This window comes from Lipotes vexillifer, unplaced genomic scaffold, assembly GCF_000442215.2.
Source record: "Lipotes vexillifer unplaced genomic scaffold, Lipotes_vexillifer_v1.1 scaffold481, whole genome shotgun sequence".
NCBI classification, from domain to species: domain Eukaryota; kingdom Metazoa; phylum Chordata; class Mammalia; order Artiodactyla; family Lipotidae; genus Lipotes; species Lipotes vexillifer.
In genome coordinates this window covers 1018853-1042835 of record NW_006789873.1, presented here as the reverse complement: position 1 = coordinate 1042835, position 23983 = coordinate 1018853, and the positions used below count along the sequence as shown (strand labels likewise).

Genomic DNA, 23983 nt, shown 5'->3' with positions numbered 1-23983 from the left:
GCGCAGGCTCAGCGGCCGTGGCTCACGGCCCCAGCCACTCCACGGTATGCGGGATCTTCCCGGACCGGGGCACGAACCTGTGGCCCCTGCATCGGCAGCCGGACTCTCAACCACCGCGCCACCAGGGAAGCCCAATCAATGTGATTTTTTGAAATTTATAATAATAATAATAAATAAATAATATAATAATAAAAAATAAATAATATAATGAAAGATTCAACATTTGGAAGACCTGCAGAACTCAGTAAACCAGTATTTTCCGGATGATCCATGCATGAGACAAAATGGGTAAAAGGCCCATTCAAAGTTCGAAACGTACCAATGGATTTTAATGTAACAGAACATGAAAATTTTATTTACATGGTTTCATATTCAACATTGCAAGTAAGCTTTCCTCCTTGTTGAATTTTTATGTAGAGTATCAGTGAAAAATATCCACAATTATCTGAAAAGGCTATGAAGAACTTCTCTCTTTTCCCATTACATACCTGTGATACATACCTGTGAGAGGCTGGATTCTCTGCAAATGTTTCAACCAAAACAACATAGAACAACAGATTGAAGGGAGAGGCAGATATGACAGCCCATCTATCATATGAAACTAGATATTAAAGATATGTGCAAAAATGTAAAACAATGCCACCCTTCTTCTAATGGTTTTATGTCAGGGGAAAATATGTTTATTTTTCATTAAAAATGCTATTTTTTAACACCTTTATTGGAGTATAATTGCTATCCAATGGTGTGTTACTTTCTGCTTTATAACAAAGTGAATCAGTTATACATATACATATGCTCCCATATCTCTTCTCTCTTCCCTCTCCCTCCCACCCACCCTCCCTATCCCACCCCTCCAGGTGGTCACAAACCACCCAGCTGATCTCCCTGTGCTATGCGGCTGCTTCCCGCTAGCTATCGGTTTTACGTTTGGTAGTGTATATACGTCCATGCCACTCTCTCGCTCTGTCACAGCTTACCCTTCCCCCTCCCCATATCCTCAAGTCCATCCTCTAGTAGGTCTCCGTATTTATTCCCATCTTACCCCTAGGTGCTTCATGTCCTTTTTTTTTTTTTCTTTTTCCTTAGATTCCATATATATGTGTTAGCATACGGTATTTGTCTTTCTCTTTCTGACTTACTTCACTCTGTATGACAGACTCTAGGTCCATCCACCTCACTACAAATAACTCAATTTCGTTTCTTTTTATGGCTGAGTAATATTCCATTGTACATATGTGCCACATCTTCTTTATCCATTCATCTGTTGATGGACACTTAGGTTGTTTCCATGTCCTGGCTATTGACAATAGAGCTGCAATGAACATACTGGTACATGACTCTTTTTGAATTATGGTTTTCTCAGGGTATATGCCCGGTAGTGGGATTGCTGGGTCGTATGGTAGTTCTATATGTAGTTTTTTAAGGAACCTCCATACTGTTCTCCATAGTGGCTGTATCAATTCACATTCCCAACAACAGTGCAGGAGTGTTCGCTTTTCTCCACACCCTCTCCAGCATTTATTCCTTGTAGATTTTTTTTTTTTTTTTTTTTTTTTTGCGGTACGCGGCATGCGGGATCTTCCCGGACCGGGGCACGAACCCGTGTCCCCTGCATCGGCAGGCAGACTCTCAACCACTGCGCCACCAGGGAAGCCCTATTCCTTGTAGATTTTTGATGATGGCCATTCTGACCGGTGTGAGATGATATCTCATTGTAGTTTTGATTTGCATTTCTCTAATGACTAATGATATTGAGCGTTCTTTCATGTGTCTGTTGGCAGTCTGTATATCTTCTTTGGAGAAGTGTCTATTTAGTTGTTCTGCCCATTTTTGGATTGGGTTGTTTGTTTTTTTGATATTGAGCTGCATGAGCTGCTTTTAAATTTTGGAGATTAATCCTTTGTCAGTGGCTTCATTTGCAAATATTTTCTCCCATTCTGAGGGTTTTCTTTTGGTCTTGTCTATGGTTTCCTTTGCTGTGCAAAAGCTTTTAAGTTTCATTCGGTCCCATTTGTTTGTTTTTGTTTTTATTTCCATTTCTCTAGGAGGTGGGTCAAAAAGGGTCTTGCTGTGATTTACGTCATACAGTGTTCTGCCTCTGTTATCCTCTCAGAGTTTGATAGTTTCTGGCCTTACATTTAGGTCTTTAATCCACTTTGAGCTTATTTTTGTGTATGGTGTTAGGGAGTGTTCTAATTCCATACTTTTACATGTAACTCTCCAGTTTTCCCAGCACCACTTATTGAAGAGGCTGTCTTTTCTCCGCTGTATATTCTTGCCTCCTTTATCAAAGACAAGGTGACCATATGTGTGTGGGTTTATCTCTGGGCTTTCTATCCTGTTCCGTTGATCTATATTTCTGTTTTCGTGCCAGTGCCATACTGCCTTGATTACTGTAGCTGTGTAGTATAGTCTGAAGGCAGGGAGCCTGATTCCTCCAGCTCCGCTTTTCGTTCTCAAGATTTCTTTGGCTATTCGGGGTCTTTTCTGTTTCTGTACAAATTGTGAAGGTTTTTGCTCTAGTTCTGTGAAAAATGCCACTGGTACTTTGATAGGGATTGCATTCAATCTGTAGATTGCTTTGGGCAGTAGAGTCATTTTCACAATGTTGATTCTTCCAATCCAAGAACACGGTACATCTCTCCATCTATTTGTATCATCTTTAATTTCTTTCATCACGGTCTTATAATTTTCTGTATACAGGTCTTTTATCTCCTTAGGGAGGTTTATTCCTAGATATTTTATTCTTTTTGTTGCAGTGGTAAATGGGAGTGTTTTCTTAATTTCACTTTCAGATGTTTCATCAGTAGTGTATAGGAATGCCAGAGATTTCTGTGCATGAATTTTGTGTCCTGCTATTTACCAGATTCATTGATGAGCTCTAGTAGTTTTCTGGTAGCATCTTTAGGATTCTCTGTGTAGAGTATCATGTCATCTGCAGACAGTGACAGCTTTACTTCTTCTTTTCCGATTTGGATTCCTTTTATTTCCTTTTCTTCTCTGATTGCTGTGGCTAAAACTGCCAAAACTATGTTGAGTAATAATGGTGAGAGTGGGCAACCTTGTCTTTTTCCTGATCTTAGTGAAAATGGTTTCACTTTTTCACCATTGAGGACGATGTTGGCTGTGAGTCTGTCATATATGGCCTTTATTATGTTGAGGAAAGTTCCCTCTATGCCTACCTTCTGCAGGGTTTTTATCATAAATGTGTGTTTAATTTTGTCGAAAGCTTTCTCTGCATCTCTTGAGATGATCATATAGTTTTTCTCCTTCAATTTGTTAATATGGCGTATCACGTTGATTGATTTGCGTATATTGAAGAATCCTTGCATTCCTGGAATAAACCCTACTTTATCATGGTGTATGATCCTTTTAATGTGCTTTTGGATTCTGTTTGCTAGTATTTTGTTGAGGACTTTTGCATCTATGTTCATCAGTGATATTGGCCTGTAGTTTTCTTTCTTTGTGACATCTTTGTCTGGTGTTGGTATCAGGGTGATGGTGGCCTCAGAGAATGAGTTTGGGAGTGTTCCTCCCTCTGCTGTATTTTGGAAGAGTTTGAGAAGGATAGGTGTCAGCTCTTCTCTAAATGTTTGATAGAATTCGCCTGTGAAGCCATCTGGTCCTGGGCTTTTGTTTGTTGGAAGATTTTTAATCACAGTTTCAATTTCAGTGCTTGTGATTGGTCTGTTCATATTTTACCGGGGCACGAACCCGTGTCCCCTGCATCGGCAGGCGGACTCTCAACCACTGCGCCACCAGGGAAGCCCTGCTGGAAGACTTTTAATCACAGTTTCAATTTCAGGGCTTGTGATTGGTCTGTTCATATTTTCTATTTCTTCCTGGTTCAGTGTTGGAAGGTTGTACCTTTCTAAGAATTTGTCCATTTCTTCCAGGTTGTCCATTTTATTGGCATAGAGTTGCCTGTAGTGATCTCTCACGATCTTTTGTATTTCTGCAGTGTCAGTTGTTACTTCTCCTTTTTCCTTTCTAATTCTATTGATTTGAGTCCTCTCCCTTTTTTTCTTGATGAGTCTGGCTAATGGTTTATCAATTTTGTTTATCTTCTCACAGAACGGGCTTTTATTTCTCTTGATCTTTGCTGTCGTTTCCTTCATTTCTTTTTCATTTACTTCTGATCTGATCTTTATGATTTCTTTCCTTCTGCTAACTTTGGTGGGTTTTTGTTCTTCTTTCTCTAATTGCTTTAGGTGCAGGGTTAGGTTGTTTATGTGAGATGTTTCCTGTTTCTTAAGGTAGGGTTGTATTGCTATAAAGTTCCCTCTTAGAACTGCTTTTGCTGCATCCCGTAGGTTTTGGGTCGTCGTGTCTCCGTTGTCATTTGTTTCTAGGTATTTTTTGATTTCCTCTTTGATTTCTTCAGTGATCACTTCGTTATTAAGTAGTGTATTGTTTAGCCTCCATGTGTTATTATTTTTTACAGATCTTTTCCTGTAATTGATATGTAGTCTCATAGCATTGTGGTCAGAAAAGATACTTGATACCATTTCAATTTTCTGAAATTTACCAAGGCTTGATTTATGACCCATTTATGATCTATCTTGGAGAATGTTCCATGAGCACTTCAGAAAAATGCGTATCCTGTTGTTTTTGGATGGAATGTCCTATAAATATCAATTAAGTCCATCTTGTTTAGTGTATCGTTTAAAGCTTGTGTTTCCGTACTTATTTTCATTTTGGGTGATCTCTTCATTGGTGAAAGTGGGGTGTTAAAGTCCCCTACTATGATTGTGTTGTTGTCGATTTCCCCTTTTATGGCTGTAAGTATTTGCCTTATGTATTGAGCTGCTCCTGTGTTGGGTGCATAAGTATTTACAATTGTTACATCTTCTTCTTGGATCGATCTCTTGATCATTATGTAGTGTCCTTCTGTGTTTCTTGTAATAGTCTTTGTTTTAAAGTCTATTTTGTCTGATATGAGAATTGCTACTCCAACTTTCTCTTGGTTTCCATTTGCATGGAATATCTTTTTCCATCCCCTCACTTTCAGTCTGTATGTGTCCCTAGGTCTGAAGTGGGTCTCTTGTAGACAGCATATATACGGGTCTTGTTTCTGTAACCATTCAGCCAGTCTGTGTCTTTTGGTGGGAGCATTTAAACCATTTACATTTAAGGTAATTATCGATATGTATGTTCCGATTCCCATTTTCTTAATTGTTTGGGTTTGTTGTTGTAGGTCTTTTCCTTCTCTTGTGTTTCTTGCCTAGAGAAGTTCCTTTAGCATTTGTTGTAAAGCTGGTTTGGTGGTGCTGAACTCTCTCAGCTTTTGCTTGTCTGTAAAGGTTTTAAATTTTCCATGAAATCTGAATGAGATCCTTGCTGTGTAGAGTGATCTTGATTGTAGCTTTTTCTCCTTCATCACTTCTAATATGTCCTGCCACTCCCTTCTGGCTTGCAGAGTTTCTGCTGAAAGATCAGCTGTTAACGTTATGGGGATCCCCTTGTGTGTTATTTGTTGTTTTTCCCTTGCTGCTTTTAATATGTTTGCTTTGTATTTAGTTTTTGACAGTTTGATTAATATGTGTCTTGGCATGTTTCTCCTTGGATTCATCCTGTATGGGACTCTCTGTGCATCCTGGACTTGATTAACAATTTCCTTTCCCACATTAGGGGAGTTTTCAACTATAATCTCTTCAAATATTTTCTCAGTCCCTCTCTTTTTCTCTTCTTCTTCTGGGACCCCTATAATTCGAATGTTGGTGCATTTAATGTTGTCCCAGAGGTCTCTGAGTCTGTCCTCGGTTCTTTTCATTTTTCTTTATTCTGCTCTCCCTTAGTTATTTCCACTATTTTATCTTACAGGTCACTTATGTGTTCCTCTGCCTCAGTTATTCTGCTTTTGATCCCTTCTAGAGTATTTTCAATTTCATTTATTGTATTGTTCATCATTGCTTGTTTCCTCTTGAGTTCTTCTAGGTCCTTGTTAAATGTTTCTTGCATTTTCTCTATTCTATTTCCAAGATTTGAGATCATCTTTACTATCATTAGTCTGAATTCTTTCTCAGATAGACTGCCTATTTCCTCTTCATTTGTTAGGTCGGATGGGTTTTTACCTTGCTCCTTCATCTGCTGTGTGTTTTTCTGTCTTCTCATTTTGCTAATCTTACTGTGTTTGGGGTGTCCTTTTTGCAGGCTGCAGGTTCGTTGTTCCCGTTGTTTTTGGTATCTCTCCCCAGTGGCTAAAGTTGATTCAGTGGGTTGTGTAGGCTTCCTGGTGGAGGGGACTAGTGCCTGTGTTCTGGTGTGTAGGTCCATGTCTCGTGGTGTGTTTTGGGGTGTCCTTGGCCTTATTATGATTGTAGGCAGCCTCTCCGCTAATGGGTGGGGTTGTGTTCCTGTCTTACTAGTTGTCTGGCATAGGGTGTCCAGCACTGTAGCTTTCTGGTCGTTGAGTGAAGCTGGGTGTTGGCGTTGGGATGGAGATCTCTGGGAGATTTTTGCTGTTTGATATTACGTGCATCAGGGAGGTCTCTTGTGCACCAGTGTGCTGAATTTGGCTCTCCCACCTCAGAAGCACAGCCCTGACCCCTGGCTGGAGCGCCAAGAGCTCTTCTTCCACATGGCTTAGAATAAAAGGGAGAAAATGTCAGGAGAAAACAGCAAGAGGATAAAATAAAATAAAATAAAAGTAAGATAAAATAAAGTTATTAAAATAAAAAATAAAAATAAAAAATTATTAAGAAAAAAGTTTTTTAAAAAAGAAAGAAAGAAACAACGGTTGGACAGAACCCTAGGACAAATGATGACAGCAAAGCTATACAGACAAAATCTCACACAGAAGCATACACATACACATAAACAGAGGAAAAGGGGGGAAAATAATATATCTTGCTCTCAAAGTCCACCTCCTCAATTCGGGATGATTTGTTGTCTATTCAGGTGTTCCACAGATGCAGGGTATATCAAGTTGATTGTGGAGCTTTAATCCGCTGCTCCTGAGGCTGCTGGGAGAGATTTCCCTTTCTCTTCTTTGTTCGCACAGCTCCCAGGGGCTCAGCTTTGGATTTGGCCCCGCCTCTGCGTGTAGGTCGCCTGAGGGCGTCTGTTCTTCGCTCAGACAGGACGGGGTGAAAGGAGCCGCTGATTCGGGGGCTCTGGCGCACTCAGGCCCGGGGGGTGGGAGGGGCACGGAGGCGGGGCGGGCCTGCGGGGGCAGAAGTCGGCGTGACGTTGCACCAGCCTGAGGCGCGCCGTGCGTTCTCCCGGGTGAGTTGTCCCTGCATCCCGGGACCCTGGCGGTGGCGGGCTGCACAGGCTCCCCGGAAGCGGGGTGTGGATAGTGACCTGCGCTCGCACACAGGCTTCTTGGTGGCGGCAGCAGCGGCCTCAGCGTCTCATGTCTGTCCCTGGGGTCCGCGCTGATAGCCGCGGCTCGCGCCCGTCGCACCAGGAAACAAAGAGGCAAGAAAAAGTCTCTTGTCTCTTCGGCAGCTCCAGACTTTTTCCCGGACTCCCTCCCGGCCAGCCGTGGTGCACTGGCCCCCTTCAGGCTGTGTTCACGCCGCCAACCCCAGTCCTCTCCCTGCGCTCCGACCGAAGCCCGAGCTTCAGCTCGCAGCCCCGCCCGCCCCGGCGGGTGAGCAGACGAGTCTCTCGGGCTGGTGAGTGCCGGTCGGCCCTGATCCTCTGTGCGGGAACCTCTCCGCTTTGTCCTCCACACCCCTGTTGCTGTGATGTCCTCTGTGGCTCTGAAGCTTTCCCCTTCGGCCACCCGCAGTCTCCGCCCACGAAGGGGCTTCCTAGTGTGGGGAAACCTTTCTTCCCTCACAGCTCCCTCCCACTGGTGCAGGTCCCGTCCCTATTCTTTTGTCTCTGTTTATTCTTTTTTTTTTGCCCTATCTCCGCCCACGAAGGGGCTTCCTAGTGTGGGGAAACCTTTCTTCCCTCACAGCTCCCTCCCACTGGTGCAGGTCCCGTCCCTATTCTTTTGTCTCTGTTTATTCTTTTTTTCTTTTGCCCTACCCAGGAACGTGGGGGAGTTTCTTGCCTTTTGGGAGGTCTGAGGTTTTCTGCCAGCGTTCAGTAGGTGTTCTGTAGGAGTTGTCCCACGTGTAGATGTATTTCTGATGTATCTGTGGGGAGGAAGGTGATCCCCGCGTCTTACTCTTCCGCCATCTTCCTCAACTCCAAAAATGCTATTTATGTTAACATATCATGGGTTTATTATTGTTATGTTTAAATTAGTTATTACATAATTTTTTGAATTTCTCAGTTAAAATTTATAAGATGATAACGTGGATAGTTATAACTATATATAATCAGAAGTTCCCTGGGATTCCCACTAAGTGCATAAAGGGGTCCTAAATTCTAAAAGTTAGAGAACTGCTGGTGTAGTTTATCCTGCTACGTGTGTGTGTATTATACGTTTAGATGTGTGGTGTTGGGAGGTGGGGTAGCAAAGCATGTGCCTTAGAGCAGCAGGGTGGAGGTGCTGCTGGAGTGGGAGATGGGAGGTGGCTTTGCTTCTCAGACAACATTAGAGGTCGTTGGCCAGTAAGGAACCAACTTTTTGTTGTGGACTTTTCTTTCTTTGCTTAAAAAGAGAAACCAACCTGCAGGCATATTTCTCTATGATACGTAGCTTGTTGCAAGTAGATCATGGTGTAACAGCTAAATCACAGGTGGAGAACATAAGAGTATATTTTGCAGTGACAGTGAACACAGACAGTGGAAGCCACAAAAACCAAGATGTGCCTGTGTTATGTATGCAGCATTTTTTCCTTCCAGATACCTCTTCTGCAGTCACAGAAATCTCACTTTCTGCATATCCATCATCTTTTGTTGTCCATTATTTAAAACTGGAAGGTGGGACTGAGATTTAGAACTAAAAATGGATGATGTGGCAGAAGCTAGAGGAGGAATAGAGGGTGTTGGATTACAGCCTTGGAGGGAGAGGGTGCGGAAAAGTAAGGTTGCTCTCAGAGACCACCCATGCTGTGAGCTGGGCTTCTGAGTCAATGGAGAGACGTTCGGGAGGCGGGAGTCACTATAAAATTAGAAAGGTATTGATTGTGTGGCTCAAAATCCAGAAACTGAAGGGCAAAACAGACATGCCTCTTATTAGGCATTTGGTCTACAATGAAGCAAAATGAATTTCAAAGCATCTTATTGAAATTGTGGAAGAGGGAGATATTTTTAAAGTTTTTCTAGTGGTCAGGGCATAATACGAGGCAATGAATTATAAGTATTCATTTAAATGTGTATAAAATGTCACTGCTGTTCTCTTCATTTGGTGGGATGCGTTTGTTGCTTTAATTTAGTGAATGTAAATATAGTTAGAGAGGGCTTCCATAGACATGTTCTCTGAACGTGGTGTTCTCTGAACGTGGTGTTCTCTGAGCCTATAAATATGCCTCGCCTATCATGTCTTAAGTTCCTCATCAGTGAATTCTCCTCCCGTGGAGGCTTTCAGGAACTTAAGACATGGGAACGTTCTGATACAATATGCACTCTGGCTACTGGATGCTGGAAGTAGAGTGGAAGGGTGGAGAATCGTGTCAAATGCTATGGAAGGGTCCAGAAGTATGCAACTCTAGAGAGTATAAGCAGTGTACGTCTATTTACGTTTGAAAATGATTTTTAAAACCTCTGTGTAACTCTTTTAACATTTTTTAATGCCTCCTGTTAATAACAGGGCTGTTAATAATAGCCCTGCCTGAGAAATATGAAGAGCTGCTACAATCCAGGTTGTTTTCTTTCAGCTCCTGAGGACCATGTCTGTGCCCAAGGGTAGAGTTTCGGATAAAAACCTTGATGAGGAAGGGCTTGAAAGTGGAGACTGCGGCGATGATGAAGATGAGTGTATCGGAGGCTCTGGTGATGGAATGATGAAAGTGAAGAACCAGCTCCGCTTCCTTGCAGGTAACTTACTAGTGCTGGCTCAAATCTGAGCTAAAATGGTGATGCTTAGGAATTAAATGCCAATTGAACCGGCTCTCTATAACTCCTCTAAAATCTCTGCAACACACAATGCCATCAATTCTTCAAGGAAAGACTACACTCTAGGAAATGAAGTTTTCAGGTATCCTTTCTTTTCTTTTAAATCTCTGGACCTGGGTAGAGGGTAACTTCCTGTTCCTCATTGTCTAAAATGAACTGCCCTAAATCAGTTGGCTCTGTTTCCTACTGGAGATTTCCTTGGTTCTTCTCAGTTATAAAAAGAGATGAAAAAAGAAATGCAATCTTGAGGGTCTGGTGAAAACTAATGATGGGGTAACTTTCAAAGGAAAAGACATTAGCTGACCCTCTCTTTTTAGAATGTCATAATTGGTTTTTTCCCTCACAAGTAGTCTAACACTGATAGGCTATGACACATAACTGCACAGCTAGGTGGAAACAGATAGAAGAAAAATAGAGAGCTGATGCTGTCAAGAAGGCAAAACAAGCACAACAAAAAAATATTCCCTCACAAGTCACATTTGTATCGATTAGCCCAATTTACAAAATACTTTTGTATGGATAGGTGTTCGTGTTTCCATTTTACAGATAAGACTGGGGCTCAGAGAAGAAATGAGATTCATCTAAATGGCAGAGCTGGAAATCTAACTTGGGTCTTAAGACTTCCAATGTCATGCTCTTCCTTCTGCAATGCACAGCCTTCTCCTTGAAATCCTGTTGCCCATGGCCTCTGAGACCCGGCAAGCTCCTCTTTCTTTTTCAACCTCTTTCCTTCACTAGTTCTTTCTAATCCTACCTGAAACTGGGTCTCTCCTTAAGCCTCTATCTTTTCTCTCTTTTCCAGAGAAAACACAGATCTTATCCATTTTGGCAGTTTCAGTTTTTTTTTTATGATTTCTGTAAGTTCTTTTTTTTTTTCCTCCATTCTGGCAAAAAAAAATCTAGCATGAAATCTGCCCTCTTAACAAACTTTTAAGTGTGCAATATTGTTAATAATATGCAGATTGTACGGCAGGTCTCCAGAACTTTTCCATTTTGTGTGACTGAAATTCTGTCCCCATTAAACACTAACTCCCCTTTCCCCCTCCCTCAAACCCTGGCACCATCGTTTTGCTTTCTGCATCTATGGGTTTGGCAACTTCATCTAAGTGGAATCATGTGGCCCTCCTGTGACTGGCTTGTTTCACTTAGCGTAACGTCCTCAAGGTTCATCCACGTTGTAGCATATGACTACAGGATTTCCTTCTTTAATGCTGGATAATATTCCGCTACATGTTTGCACCACGATTTCTTTAGCGATTTAGCCATCAGTGGACATTTAGGTTGTTTCTACCTCTTGGCTCTTGTGGATAATGCTGCAGTGAGCATTCTTTAACTATTATACCACTATGGGGATAATTCCTAAAATCATTACCTCCGATCTTAACTGCTCTCCTGAGCTCCCATCCCACATCTCCAGCTGCTTGCTAGTCATTTCTTCCTGGCTTTCCCACCATTACCCCCAGCTCTGTGTGTCAGAAATCAAACGTATCAGCGGACCATCCAAACTGGCTCCTCCCTTGATATCCTTACTTTCCTAATGCCACTGCCATTCTCCCAGTCGCTGAGGCTTAAAGCTGAAGTTGTCTTTGACTCTTCTCCCTTGCCCTTCATATATAGTTGGCCACCAAATCACCCTACGTGATCTGCAATTTTTTTCCTGCTTATCTCACTGTTTCCTTTCTATCCCCCTTTCACCCCCCTGCATATGCTATTTCAGTCACATCTTAAGCGGTCTCCAGTCTTCTAGGCTAAGACAGGAGTATTGAGAGCCTTAGGCTAGCAGATTAGAGAACAAAGAATCAGAGACCCAGGCAGAAGATTCCACCAAATTTATCTCGTACAGCTGCCAGGCTAATCTTTCTAAAGCATCTCCTACCACTCCCTAGCTCAGCTACCTTCATCCTGTCCCCACTGCCTGGAGGATAATGCTCAGACTCCTTAGCAGAGTTCTGAGGGCCTTCTGGTCTAGCCGAAAGTATCCTTTTGGCTTCATTTCCCATCAGTAGCCCCACAGGAACCCTGCACTTTGGCAAGAACAACCATACTCACGCCGCATGAGCAAGAGTAGACATACTGGGCTTCCCTGGTGGCGCAGTGGTTGAGAGTCCACCTGCCGACGCAGGGGACACGGGTTCGTGCCCCGGTCCGGGAAGATCCCACATGCCGCGGAGCGGCTGGGCCCGTGAGCCATGGCCGCTGAGCCTGCGCGTCCGGAGCCTGTGCTCCGCAACGGGAGAGGCCACAACGGTGAGAGGCCCGTGTACTGCAAAAAAGGAGTAGACGTACTGTTTTTATCTGTCTTCGTAGCGTTGCCCACACTTATTTCTATATAGATACCCCTCTTTCATTCTTATATTACACCCATCCCTAAAAGTACATTTCAAGTATGATGCAGTGGGGAAAAAAAATAGGTTTAGGGGTAGAGTAAATTTGTATTTGAATTTTGGCTCTATTCCTTATGAGCTAGCAGGACCTGGGTAGGTTCTTAGCCTCTTATCTAAGTCTGCATTCCCTCATCCATCATAGTGGGGATCATTACCCCAACTTCATAGGACTATTTCAGGGTCAAATCGAGGGGGAAAGTTTGTAAGGCATCTAACCCATCATCTGGAACATACTAGGTGCTCCAGAATTATTAGTTTCCTTCAATGAAGTCTTTCACAACCATCTCAGTCTACAGTTATCTCTGTCCTCTGAATTACTAAAACAAATTCTGCCAGTGCTTTCAAGAAATAGTCTGCAGTGGCTCCCAAGTTCCATTCCTAGGGCATAACATGATCGCTCAGAGCCTGGCATCCTATAAAAAGAATGTTGAATAAACATAATAAGTAAAAATAATAGAAGCTTATGTTTCTTGGACACTTACCATGCTGCAAGCACTGTGCCAGGACTTTCCAGGCACTGCCTCATGTCATTTTCACAACATCACTATTATTATTCCCACTTTACAGATGAGAAAACTGATGCTGGAAGAGGTAGAGTAATTTGCTTAAGGTCATGCAGTGGCTAAGGTCGAGAGTTAGGATTCAGATTTCAGAGGCTACTCTTTGGACAAATCTGCTTTGCTGCCCCCAAAAGCTTTTGGTCATCTAAAGGTTGCCCAGATGATTTAGCAAACTCGTAACTGGTCTCCACGCTGATCCCTAGTACATACCACTGTTGACGTTTCTCCAAAAGTCCCTGCTTATCCCTTCTCTTGCTTTCCTGCCTATAAGCCACTTCCCTGTCCATTTCAAAACATGATTCCACAGTTCCATGGTGACTTAACTTTTTAAAGCAGTGTTTGGTCTGGGACCTTGTCAAGGGCCTTTTCAAAATCTGAATAGATTACATCCACTGGTTTCCCTTTGTCCAAATGCACATTTATCCTCTCAATTCTAGTCAGTTAGTTAGGCGTGATTACCCTAAGTGCTTTGTAAGCTGTAAAACGCTACACAAATGGTGGTTAATTTAATTTACGGGAAAAATGATGCCTTATTCCCAATAGGTTACACTTGCCTAACATGTTCAGTGATCCTACCAGCCTGGAGTTCCTTGGGTCCCCTTTGAAATGCTTCTCATGGAGAGGAGACTCACTGGCAATCTGCCAGGCTCGTGGCACAATAGTTATTTGGAAGAACAAGCTATACACTTCGGTCAGCTGTTACACAGTTTTACCCAAAATCTGGGTAGATGCCACCTGGTCCTGGTGATTCATCACCATCCACTTAGTCCACTAGACTTGGAACACTGTGTGCGTTTACTGCCATCTCATTTAGAACATCCAAATTCCTTCCTCCAAAAGACAACTTGAAAATAAAAAACAAGGCTCAGAGTATGTTCAGGCTCTCTTCTATCTCCCTTTTGTCCCTCAGCAGTTCTTCTGCACTCTACCCAGCCAGGTCCTACTGGCTGGCTTCCCCGGCTCACTTCTTCCCATCTTTTGTTGTACTGGATGAAGTGCAGGTCACCGAGGTTCTATTCTTGGCTTTGCTTCTAAGTCCCATGTATCCCGGGGCAAGCCCCTTCCTCTCTTTAGAAGTCAGTTTCTCCATTTGTAAAATGAAGCGGATGCCCAGACATCTCTCGCCGGCCATTCTCGTGCCAGCAGTCTGTGATTATGTTCCTTTATTTGGCTTTAGTCCCTGGCAAGGTGCTTATTGGAGTCTTTTGGGGACACCTTCTTCTGACCTTGTAGGTTCCCTGTTTTCTTCTCCTGAGCTATTTACACGTGAAAAGAGATCTCATTTTCCCTACTCTGGCTCCTTTGACTTTTCCAATCAAAGAAGCCAGGCTTCTCACCAAGGCCCCTCAGCACACTTGTATGCCAGGATGCTCACAAGAAGTTCTGAGTAGTTTCCAGGCCTTCTGGGCTATAGTCACTTTTAAAACTCTTCATCCTGAAGTTCCCCCAAGTGCTCTCTTTTTCTTTCATTCTTATTTCTTTGCTTAGAGTCTGACCCTTCTTTCTGATTGTTGAATTTAATTGCTGCTGAGATGACCATTAGACAGTGTCTTCTTACCCACAGTTACAGCTTGACCTATTCCTTTCACTTCTCAGAACGAGGCTAATATGCTTCCCTTTTGGTGAGTTATTTCCTTTCTCTCAGCCTGTTTCATAGGGTTGTGGCCATTAAATAAAATAATCCATGCAAAGCCATTGGAACAGTGCCCGGCACCTAGTGAGCACTGAAAAAATGCTATCTACTATTAAAGCAACCGGTCTGTTGCTGTTCCTGCCGACCTATGGGCGCTCCAAGAGCCGGCAGATACAGATTAGAATTAATCGCCTTGGTTTTTTGTTTAAGACTCATAAAAAGCAACTAAAACCAGGTAACCGACATTCAGCAACATCCCCTTACCCCTTGCCATTCCAAATGGGGTCCGTGGAGCAGCAGCTTGTTAGAAATGCAGATCTCAGGCCCCACGTCAAGACCTACTGAATCCTAAGGTCTTGTTAACAAGATCCCTAGGTGATTTGTTTACAGTCGTTACCACCTTCTAACTGAGCTCTTTTGATCTTTAGGCTTAATCCTTGAAGCATCGAAGAAGCCACTAACCTGCCCCCACGGTGGGCTATGAATTCTGGGAAGTATAAAATAGGCCCAAGACTCGTCATCCCTGTGATAGATTAGGTCCCTTGGGTTCCAGTCATCCCTGTGATAGATTAGTACACTTGGGTTCTAGTCCTAGCGTATTTGCTAATAGTAGGACCTCGAGCAAGTTATATAGCCGCCCTGAGCCTCAGTTTCTCCAACTGTAAAATGGGGATAATCATCCGTGCCTACCTCAGTGAGTTTTTGTGAAAGTCAAATGCGATAATGAGTGTGAAAGTGCTTTTGTAAACTGTGCAGCTCTACAAATATTTATAACAACCATAAAACTGTTGTTACAATTCCAAAGTCTCTGGAAGCTCTTTGGCTTTTTCAGCAACCTTAGTGCGGCATGTATTTTCTGCAAAGACTGAATTTAGCCCATGAGTTATAAAACGCTTACACTGAACACACGTGTTCGGACTCCCTTCTAAAAATAGATCATCCGTGATGGACCTGGTGTGATAAGCTGACTGTTTTGTTGCCAGGTTGCCATCAGCATTTGTTCCTAGTTTTTGGCCTTGTCAAAGCTCTTATTGTTAGCCGTTGGGGAAGCTGGCTACTCCCAGTGCTTTGGCTGGGGCTGATCGCTGAGAAGCTTTGCAAGCTCTGGCCATGTGTCCCTGGCCAAGACATGATGATTAAGCATCTGAAGCATGTGCCGCCTCTCTGCCAAGTCTCACCCACACAAAAACACACACACACGCCCATGCGCACACGTGCACACACTCTTGTAGTCGTGCACACCTGCATGCCTACTGTTGGAAACACATTTTGAAATATACACTCACAGAACAACTCCCAGCAAGAAATACCTATGTCGGAGACATCTGTGTTACCACTCCCGCACCCCTGTCCTCCCTGGACCTGTTATTGCTCCAGCTTGTGTTATGCTGTGGGTTCAGTCAGAGCATGCTGGCGAGCCTAATGTCTTTGTGGCAACAAGTCAGAAAACAAAGATATTCTTGTCTCAAGCTGGGCCAAAGAATGGATACTGCGAAAGCCTATTTCTTTGGCTGAGGAAAGCGGAAACAGACTATAGAAGACCGAAACATGCCTTGTTGCTGCATGGGAATAAGAGGGGCTTCAGGGCTTCCCTGGTGGCGCAGTGGTTGAGAGTCCACCTGCCGATGCAGGGGACGCGGGTTCGTGCCCCGGTCCGGGAAGATCCCACGTGCCGCGAAGCGGCTGGGCCCGTGAGCCGTGGCCGCTGAGCCTGCGCGTCCGGAGCCTGTGCTCCGCCACGGGAGAGGCCACAACAGTGAGAGGCCCGCGTACCACAAAACAACAAGAGGGGCTTCAGCTGGTTGGTGGCAGGGTGAGGAGGACAGTTCATGAAACACGTCTTGGGCTTAGGACTTGAACCAATACTAAAACCAAATGGCTGTCTCTTGCCATATTAAACAAATGTTTCTTGTGGAAATGTTTGCCCGCGAGAAACTTGCGGTCGCTCCGTGTCAGCGTGAGGACTGAACAGAGAAAGCTTGTCACTTGTTCCTTGTCTGGGAGTGAGGGTGAAGGTGAAATCCAGGTCTAGGTAGGCCCCTCTGGCCATTCTTTTCTGTCATGCCCAGCTGTTGGGAGGGACAGCAGCTGTGTGCTTCCCCGCACCAGTCACCCGTGCGCAGCAGTTCTGGAGTGAAGCCATGAAGTCTTCACAGCTGTGGCCCAGGAGTCTCTGCACCCAATATTACCCGGGTACAGTTACTTTACAGTCTAGAGACGAAAAAACAATGACTCCCCAAAAGCAGAGATTAGAAAATATTTTTTAAGCCAGTGACTTGTATTCTTTTTCTTTTTTCAGTGGATCAAATGTAACCGTATATTTCTGTTCCTAACATGCTTGTGCACATAGAAGAGAGGAAGGACACTTCAGTGGCTTAACTGTCCTTCTAAATTGTCAGATCAAACTCTCACAAATGTGGGCTGTTAGTCACACGTTTTAATAAATTCACTAATGGGTTGGTTTGGTGAAAAGGGTAAAATCAATGGAGGAACTCTCTGATGGGCCTTTTATCATATGAGGGTGGCATCTGCAACATTTTCATGCTTTAGAACAAAACATATTGCCTGCTGAAGAATGAGTAGAAGGTTTGTAGGAGAATGAAATGTCCTGGGGTTTTTTAATGGGAAAGTTATTGAGTCCTGTTCAGAGCTCAAAATACATGTGGATACAGTAATATATCTATTTATACTTCCCTGCTGGTAGCAAGTCCAAGAAAAGAGTATGGCAGTTTTCCCAAAATGTATTCTATCCCACATCCTTTGCACTCCTTGGAAACCCACCGTCAGATCTTTGGCACTTATGTTGAAGGTTGTTTCCCACTAAGTAACCCATCTCTGAATTTCTCAGGCAAGATCTTGTAGTGACTCCCTCCACCCGTCTTCCTTGGGATATCAGTCCCTCAAACATGAGACCTCAGTGTAAGGGGACCCTATGTCATTCACACTGGGAGGTAGATCCCATCTGATGGGTGAACAGGATACGGTCCTACACTTGGGCCGCTGAAGCTTGAGACATAACAGGAAGGAAGGGCATTTCATCTACAGGGTCAAAGAAACTGAGTCCTGCTTCTGTTACTTCCCAGTGTTGGCCTTGGCCAGACAAAGTCACTCAACTCCTCTGAGCCTCATATTCCTCATATGCAAAAATAATGATAAAATATTTCCTGACCTGCCCACTTCATAAGTTGTTGAATGAAACACACATGATAATGGATATAAAAGTACTTTGTAAACTGTAAAGAAGTTACCCACTTAGAGTAATATTATTAATATTATTTGGTACCACTGGGTTATAAGTTAATTTTATTCACCAAAAGCCTGCAGCTAAAATTATACACTAAATTCTCGATGTTCTGGCCAACAAATTTCATTATAATGTGCTCCCTCTTTTTCATCCCCAAGGTGGCATTTTGAGTTACTCATTAACTTGTTTTTAGCCCAGTGAGAAGGTATTTAAACAATGACAAATATGTCTGCTGAGTTGTGCAAATAACCAGTCACAAAAGTAGTAGTCACCTACATCTTGAAAGAATCTCAGCTAGTTATGTTTTGTTTTCTTTGGTGTTAACGGGGCAGTGAGGGCAGGGGTAGACAACGAGTTGGGGAGGGTCAAGAAGTGGGGCCCCTGATGCTTTCCATTCTCTCTTGCTCTTAGCCAGAAGCAATATGCTCTCATGCCTTGATCTTTTCTTTTAGAGATCAAATGCCATAGGGAAGCTGAAGGAAGCAAAGCTCACTATAATAGCACTTTTCTCCCAGACACAGACCAGGTGGTCCTGGCTAATAGACTGACAAGACAGCCATTCTCACCTCACCCCAGAGCTTTGTGTAGCTCCCCGTGGCTCACAAAGAGGGATTTAGATGCAAGCTTTCACAGTGATATCACCTGCCAGTTGAGTAAGTTTACCCAGAAAGGGGCCATCCCCACGCCTTAGTGTTGACCAGGGAATTTCTTCAGGTAAGCTGGTGATAAATGAGAGTAAGGAAAGGTAAAAAGCTTTCTATAAAGTTACCATCACTTGAGGTGCTTTAGGGAGTTAGTTATTATTTGCAAGGACATACGCTGGGGTTCACTTTTGTAGGTCTACTGCCCTCTGATGCTTCCCATCTGAGCCGTTAGGCTGTGAGGCTTTCATCAGGGGCAATGCTATATAATGCTTATACTTGTCGATAGAACTTCCGCATAAACTCTTGAGAATTGGGGGAGTGTTAGGGATAGTGTGAGCAATTTGTGACCATTGTATTATATTTTGTAATCAGTTTTCAAATTAAAAGGCAGCAGCTGACTGTATGAGTGTGGCTAAATGGTGCGATTGATTTCCTCTGGATGAAGCCATGTCTGCCAGTTTAGCGACAGCCTCAACTAATTGCCGTAATCTAGTGTGGCTAGAAAGGAACAGGAGGGAGAGGTTCAATACTCACTGGTGGAAAAGGAGAGGCAGAGCCGGCAGGAAGGCGGCAAGCCCAAAGCCTCCGTCCGGCTGAGCTGCCACATAGAAGTGAAGGGATCGTCACTTCATCCCCAAGGGATCTGGGAGCACCAGCTTGTGTGCCCTCCAATGGGAGGTGCTCCCTGCAAGAAGAAATGTCACAGCAGAAAGAGAGAAAGATGTGATGTCTAATTAAACCTGTGTGATGGCCCTGCGTTCCCCTGATGAACAGTGGCCTCTTGACGGAGCCAAATCAGAGGAGCCCAGGGTAACAAGGAATCATGAGCCTGCAGAACAAGACAGAAGCTGAAAGCGCGTGGTATGCACAGTCGCACAGTCTCTGTGGCTGCAGTGGAGATCAGATATGAAGCCAGGCTGAGGTCCTACTTTGAGAGGAGGAGGGACTCAGAGCCATCGGGTGCCTGACAGTCACTGACCTTCCACAGAACCCCTGAAACTACACATACGCACACGCCCATGTGTGCACACGTGTTATCAAGTCTTTTTCCAATTCAGACAAGGCTGTCTGTTAGCTTTGTTAATATGGCAGAAAGAATAGAGGTACAGCCATCATCTCTTTCTCCCCCTCATTTGCCAAGGAGATTTCCACTTTGCTGTGGTAGGAATGAAGTTATTGGTAAGTTTTTGTTTTGTTAGTCTTTTTGAAAGGAAATCTGGTTATAGAGGCTGCCTATGTACACACCTGGGTAAGAGATGTTTAATGATCCAGAAAAATGATCCATAGCACTTGTGGTTCTTAATGTTTCTAAATATACTTACTGATTTTTAAAATTTTGTGGGGTTTTTTTGTTTTTTTTACAATCCTAATGGGTACGGGTGATGGTAAATAAACCTTTAAAGATGAGAACGGGACTACCAGCGCGGACAGACTCTCTTAATTTGTAGCTCGTTGGTGGACTTAAGCAGTAATATTATTACCAAGTAAATAAAAATGGAGTAGAGGCTATACAAATTCTGGTGTCTGGGAATAGTCTATTTTAGAGCAGCGGGCCATCTCATTAGCACCTTCAGGATGGCTTTCAGTATGAGGTGGTTTCCTTGATTAACGATGATCTCCTCAGAGTGCAGAAAGCAAGTCTTTGTCATCTTATACATACACTTATCAGCTCTCAGTCACCGACCTCTGCTTCCTTCTCCTGCCTTGCGCCACGACTGTCACTTAGTCGGTGTTTGATAAATACTTCAGTTATCCATGTGCAATGTTTACTTGTCAGCATTTGCTTCCTTTTGCCTCCTATTTGGTAGCTTTCACCCTCACTGCTTCTTTCATTAGCTTCCTCAAAGTATCTTTCAACCTCTAGCAGTGGAAATTGTGAGCAAAGAGATGTGAGAGCCCTATTCCAGTCAACAGAGGGGTAGGGGCTCCTGTGAGGGGTAGGACACGCTGTGTGAGACATTGTGTGTCTGTAGCCTAGAGTGCCTCCTGCAGAGAGTGAGCAGGATAGTGAAGAATCTGGAAACAGGGTCAGTGGAAGGACACTGAAAGAAAAGTCACGATGTTCAGTCTGTACAAGAGGAGAATTAGGGAGAGGTGAATGTTGTCTTTTACCAGTTAGAGGTCTTGCACATGGAAGATGAATGAGGGAAGATCTGGAACCAATACATGGAATTTTTTTTAATTTTTAAAATTGATTGATTGATTGATTTTTGGCTGCGTTGGGTCTTCGTTGCTGCACGCGGGCTTTCTCTAGTTGCTGCGAGCGGGGGGCACGCCTCATTGCAGTGCATGGGCTTCTCATTGCTGTGGCCTCTCCCTCTGTGGAGCACGGGCTCTAGGCGCATAGGCTTCAGTAGGTGCGGCTCGTGGGCTCAGTAGTTGTGGCTCACGGGCTCTAGAGCGCAGGCTCAGTAACTGTGGCGCGTGGGCCCAGCTGCTCCTTGGCATGTGGGATCTTCCCGGATCAGGGCTCGAACCCATGTCCCCCGCATTGGCGGGCGGATTCTTAACCACTGTGCCACCAGGGAAGTCCCTAGATTTTTTTAAATTAATTTTTATTGGAGTACGGTTGCTTCACAATGTTTTGTTAGCCTCCACTGCACAACGAAATGAATCAGCCATACACATACAGATAAGTCCAAAAGTCCCCTCCCTTTGGGACTTCCCTCCCATTTAGGTTACCACAGTGCATTAGGTAGAGTTCCCTGTGCTATACAGTATGTTCCCATCAGTTGTCTATTTTATACATAGTATCAATAATGTATATATGTCATTCCCAGTCTCCCAGTTCCTCCCACCCCACCCCTTGGAACCAATACATGAAATTTATAAGGGAGACATATTTTGACTGACAAAAGGATGAAGCTTCTACCCTTAAAGCGATTCCTCAGTGGAATGAATTGCTCTAGGAAACAATCAGCTTCCTGACTCTGGAGCTATTTGACTAGAGAGTAAGTGACCATATATCAGAAAGACTGGCTGGGTAGGGGTGGAGTCGGGTGTCAGAGAGTGGATAGATACCTCCATCATGGGCTCTTGACTTCCATGGTACTGAATGGCTCTGAGACGCTGTGGTTTTATCATGTAAACATGTAAGTAGAGCAAAAGACAACCAAGATGGTGGAGCAAACCAGTGAGGCAGTTTCTCCGCCTCCGGGAAGGAAAGAGGAGTGTAGAAGAGATGCTTTGGTTGTATTTGAGTACCTGTCACCAATTATGATTTTCTACAACTATTTCCCTAAGCAAATGGGTCCTTACGAATGGCACACTTTTCCAGGGAGCAGTTCTTTGCAACATCCTGTCCGTCGCTCACAGCCTCTAGATTTGTTTTACTACTATGAGAATCCAGTTCTCATTTCTCCCCAGTTATTTCCAGGCTTGTGGCCTTCCTGTCCCTGTGTTAGAAAAGCAAACTGGGATACAGTCCCTCCTCCAGCTACAAGTCTTTAGCCCTAATGGCTGAATGGTCAATATCAAGGTTGTCCAGTCCACCCTTATCTCCTCTACCACCCTCTCCCTTCCAACTCTGGCCTCACAGAATAGACCAGTGCATCTCAAGTTATCTAGTGAAGGACTGGAGTGTTTTTGTGTTGGATTTTTGTTGTTGTTGCAGTTGTTGTTCCTCCCAAATCTGTCATGGACCAGTACTTTTGTAACATATAATAAAAATGAATTACCACAAAAAGGAAATGACAGAAAGGCCTACAAAAATACAAGCCCCAGTTTTTAATTATGAGACTCAACAGACCTAAAAATCTCTCTGTCAAATTGCTATAAACATTTCTAAGTACTTAACTTCAACTCCTGTACAGACTGGCAGTAAAGAGCAGAGCAGCAGAGCCCGCGCTGAGTAGGGAGGAGCAGCCTGCTCTCCGTGTCTCTGCCTTGTATCTGTCCTTACCCTTGGACCCAATGGTGGAACAGATTCAAACAGCAGTCCAAATGGGGGTGAGGGCAGTGGGGTCCTGGTGCTGGCTTGCACTGGCTCACAAGAGCCAATTGTTAATTTCAGAATTTTCATGAGCCAGCTGTTAAAAAGAGTCATTATTAAAAATTAAATTCTATAGATTTATAATTAAATACATTCTGTTAAAAACAAAGAAAACATACTCAAAACTCATCACACCCTAATTATTTTAGTACATGTACTGTTATCTATGCTCTTGAGGTTATTTGTGTCTAATTGTGCCTGGGTGGTGGAAATTTTTTTTTAACATCTTTATTGGAGTATAATTGCTTTACAATGGTGTGTTAGTTTCTGCTTTATAACAAAGTGAATCAGTTATACATATACGTGTGTCCCCATATCTCTTCCCTCTTGTGTCTCCCTCCCTCCCACCCTCCTTATCCCTCCCCTCTATGTGGTCATAAAGCACCCAGCTGATCTCCCTGTGCTATGCGGCTGCTTCCCACTAGCTATCGATTTTACGTTTGGTAGTGTAGATATGTCCATGCCACTCTCTCACTTCGTCCCAGCTTACCCTTCCCCCTCCCTGGAAATATTATATACTCTTCCCAACTCTGTGTGTAGTGTCTTCATATCGGTAGCTTGAAATTGACCATGACGGAAATATTTACACCCCAGAAATCACCAAAAACTACAAATGGGGGCTTGACTTACTGTTTTGTGGATTGTCTAGAATCTAGACTTAAGAAAGTGATGGGAAGAAAATGTTAACAGTGCAGATTAAACTTTAAATTGCGTTGTCTCTGTAGCCGTTACATTGTGAATAAATAGCACAATACGTTGAGAAACTGTTCTTCCAGTATGTGAAAACTATTGTCCCATTATCAGAAAAGTCAGTCCCGTCATTGATGAAGGAGTGACGTTCCCACATACATCTTTGTCATTTCATTTTTGTCTTCCTCCTTAATGTAAACCAATATATCAAGCAGTGTTCTTGCAGGAACCACACTTGCTTGTCAACTGCAGCCCTGGTTTAGCTACAGATGCCAGAGTCTGACAAAAATCAATGAAAGCATTCTGTGAAAATCGACTGGCTATATGGAATTTACAATAAAGAATATTGTATAGTTTTTTTATTACTATTTGTGAATTGTATGTTCCACATCCTTTATTCCACCAAAATTTAAAATAAACTGACATGTATGCTTTTTTATTTAGTTTTTTTTTGAGAGCCAGTTGTTAAACATTTACCAGCACACCGTGGGGTGAACGGAGTACTTTGAAAGATTATTTTCCTTCCCTCATCCTTAAATGTTCTAGGCTTAAATCAGTAGCTCTTTCTACCACAAGTGGGAGAGAATTTCTCTCTTCCAAAGTTATGCTAGCAAATGCAAGAGCCCCTCACTTTCAGTTACTCTGAAATCTAGGATTCCTTTGGAATTCCTTTGGAATCCTAGAACTGGAAACTTGGAAACTGTTAACCAGATCCGTAAACTGTTTTTCTCAAAACCCCTTATTCCCTCTTGAGGTTGACGGACTCCCACTGAAATCTCTCTGCTAACCAGTGGCAGTCTCTTCAGCTCCGTTCCAAACCTGGATGGGAGTCTCACAGGCCAGCTCATGGGGCACCCAAGCGAGGCCCACTTTAAGA

General features: G+C 43.5%; 1 protein-coding gene across 3 annotated transcripts in view; it reads left to right on the top strand.

The window, feature by feature from the left end:
- GPC3 (glypican 3) overlaps window positions 1-23983 on the top strand; it is a 452076-nt gene that overhangs the window by 375363 nt on the left and 52730 nt on the right. For all 3 annotated transcript variants that reach the window (XM_007462877.1, XM_007462876.1, XM_007462875.1), the window contains one exon: window positions 9723-9882. In XM_007462877.1, coding sequence (XP_007462939.1) covers window positions 9723-9882 — 160 coding nt within the window. The remainder of the gene's footprint in view (window positions 1-9722; window positions 9883-23983) is intronic.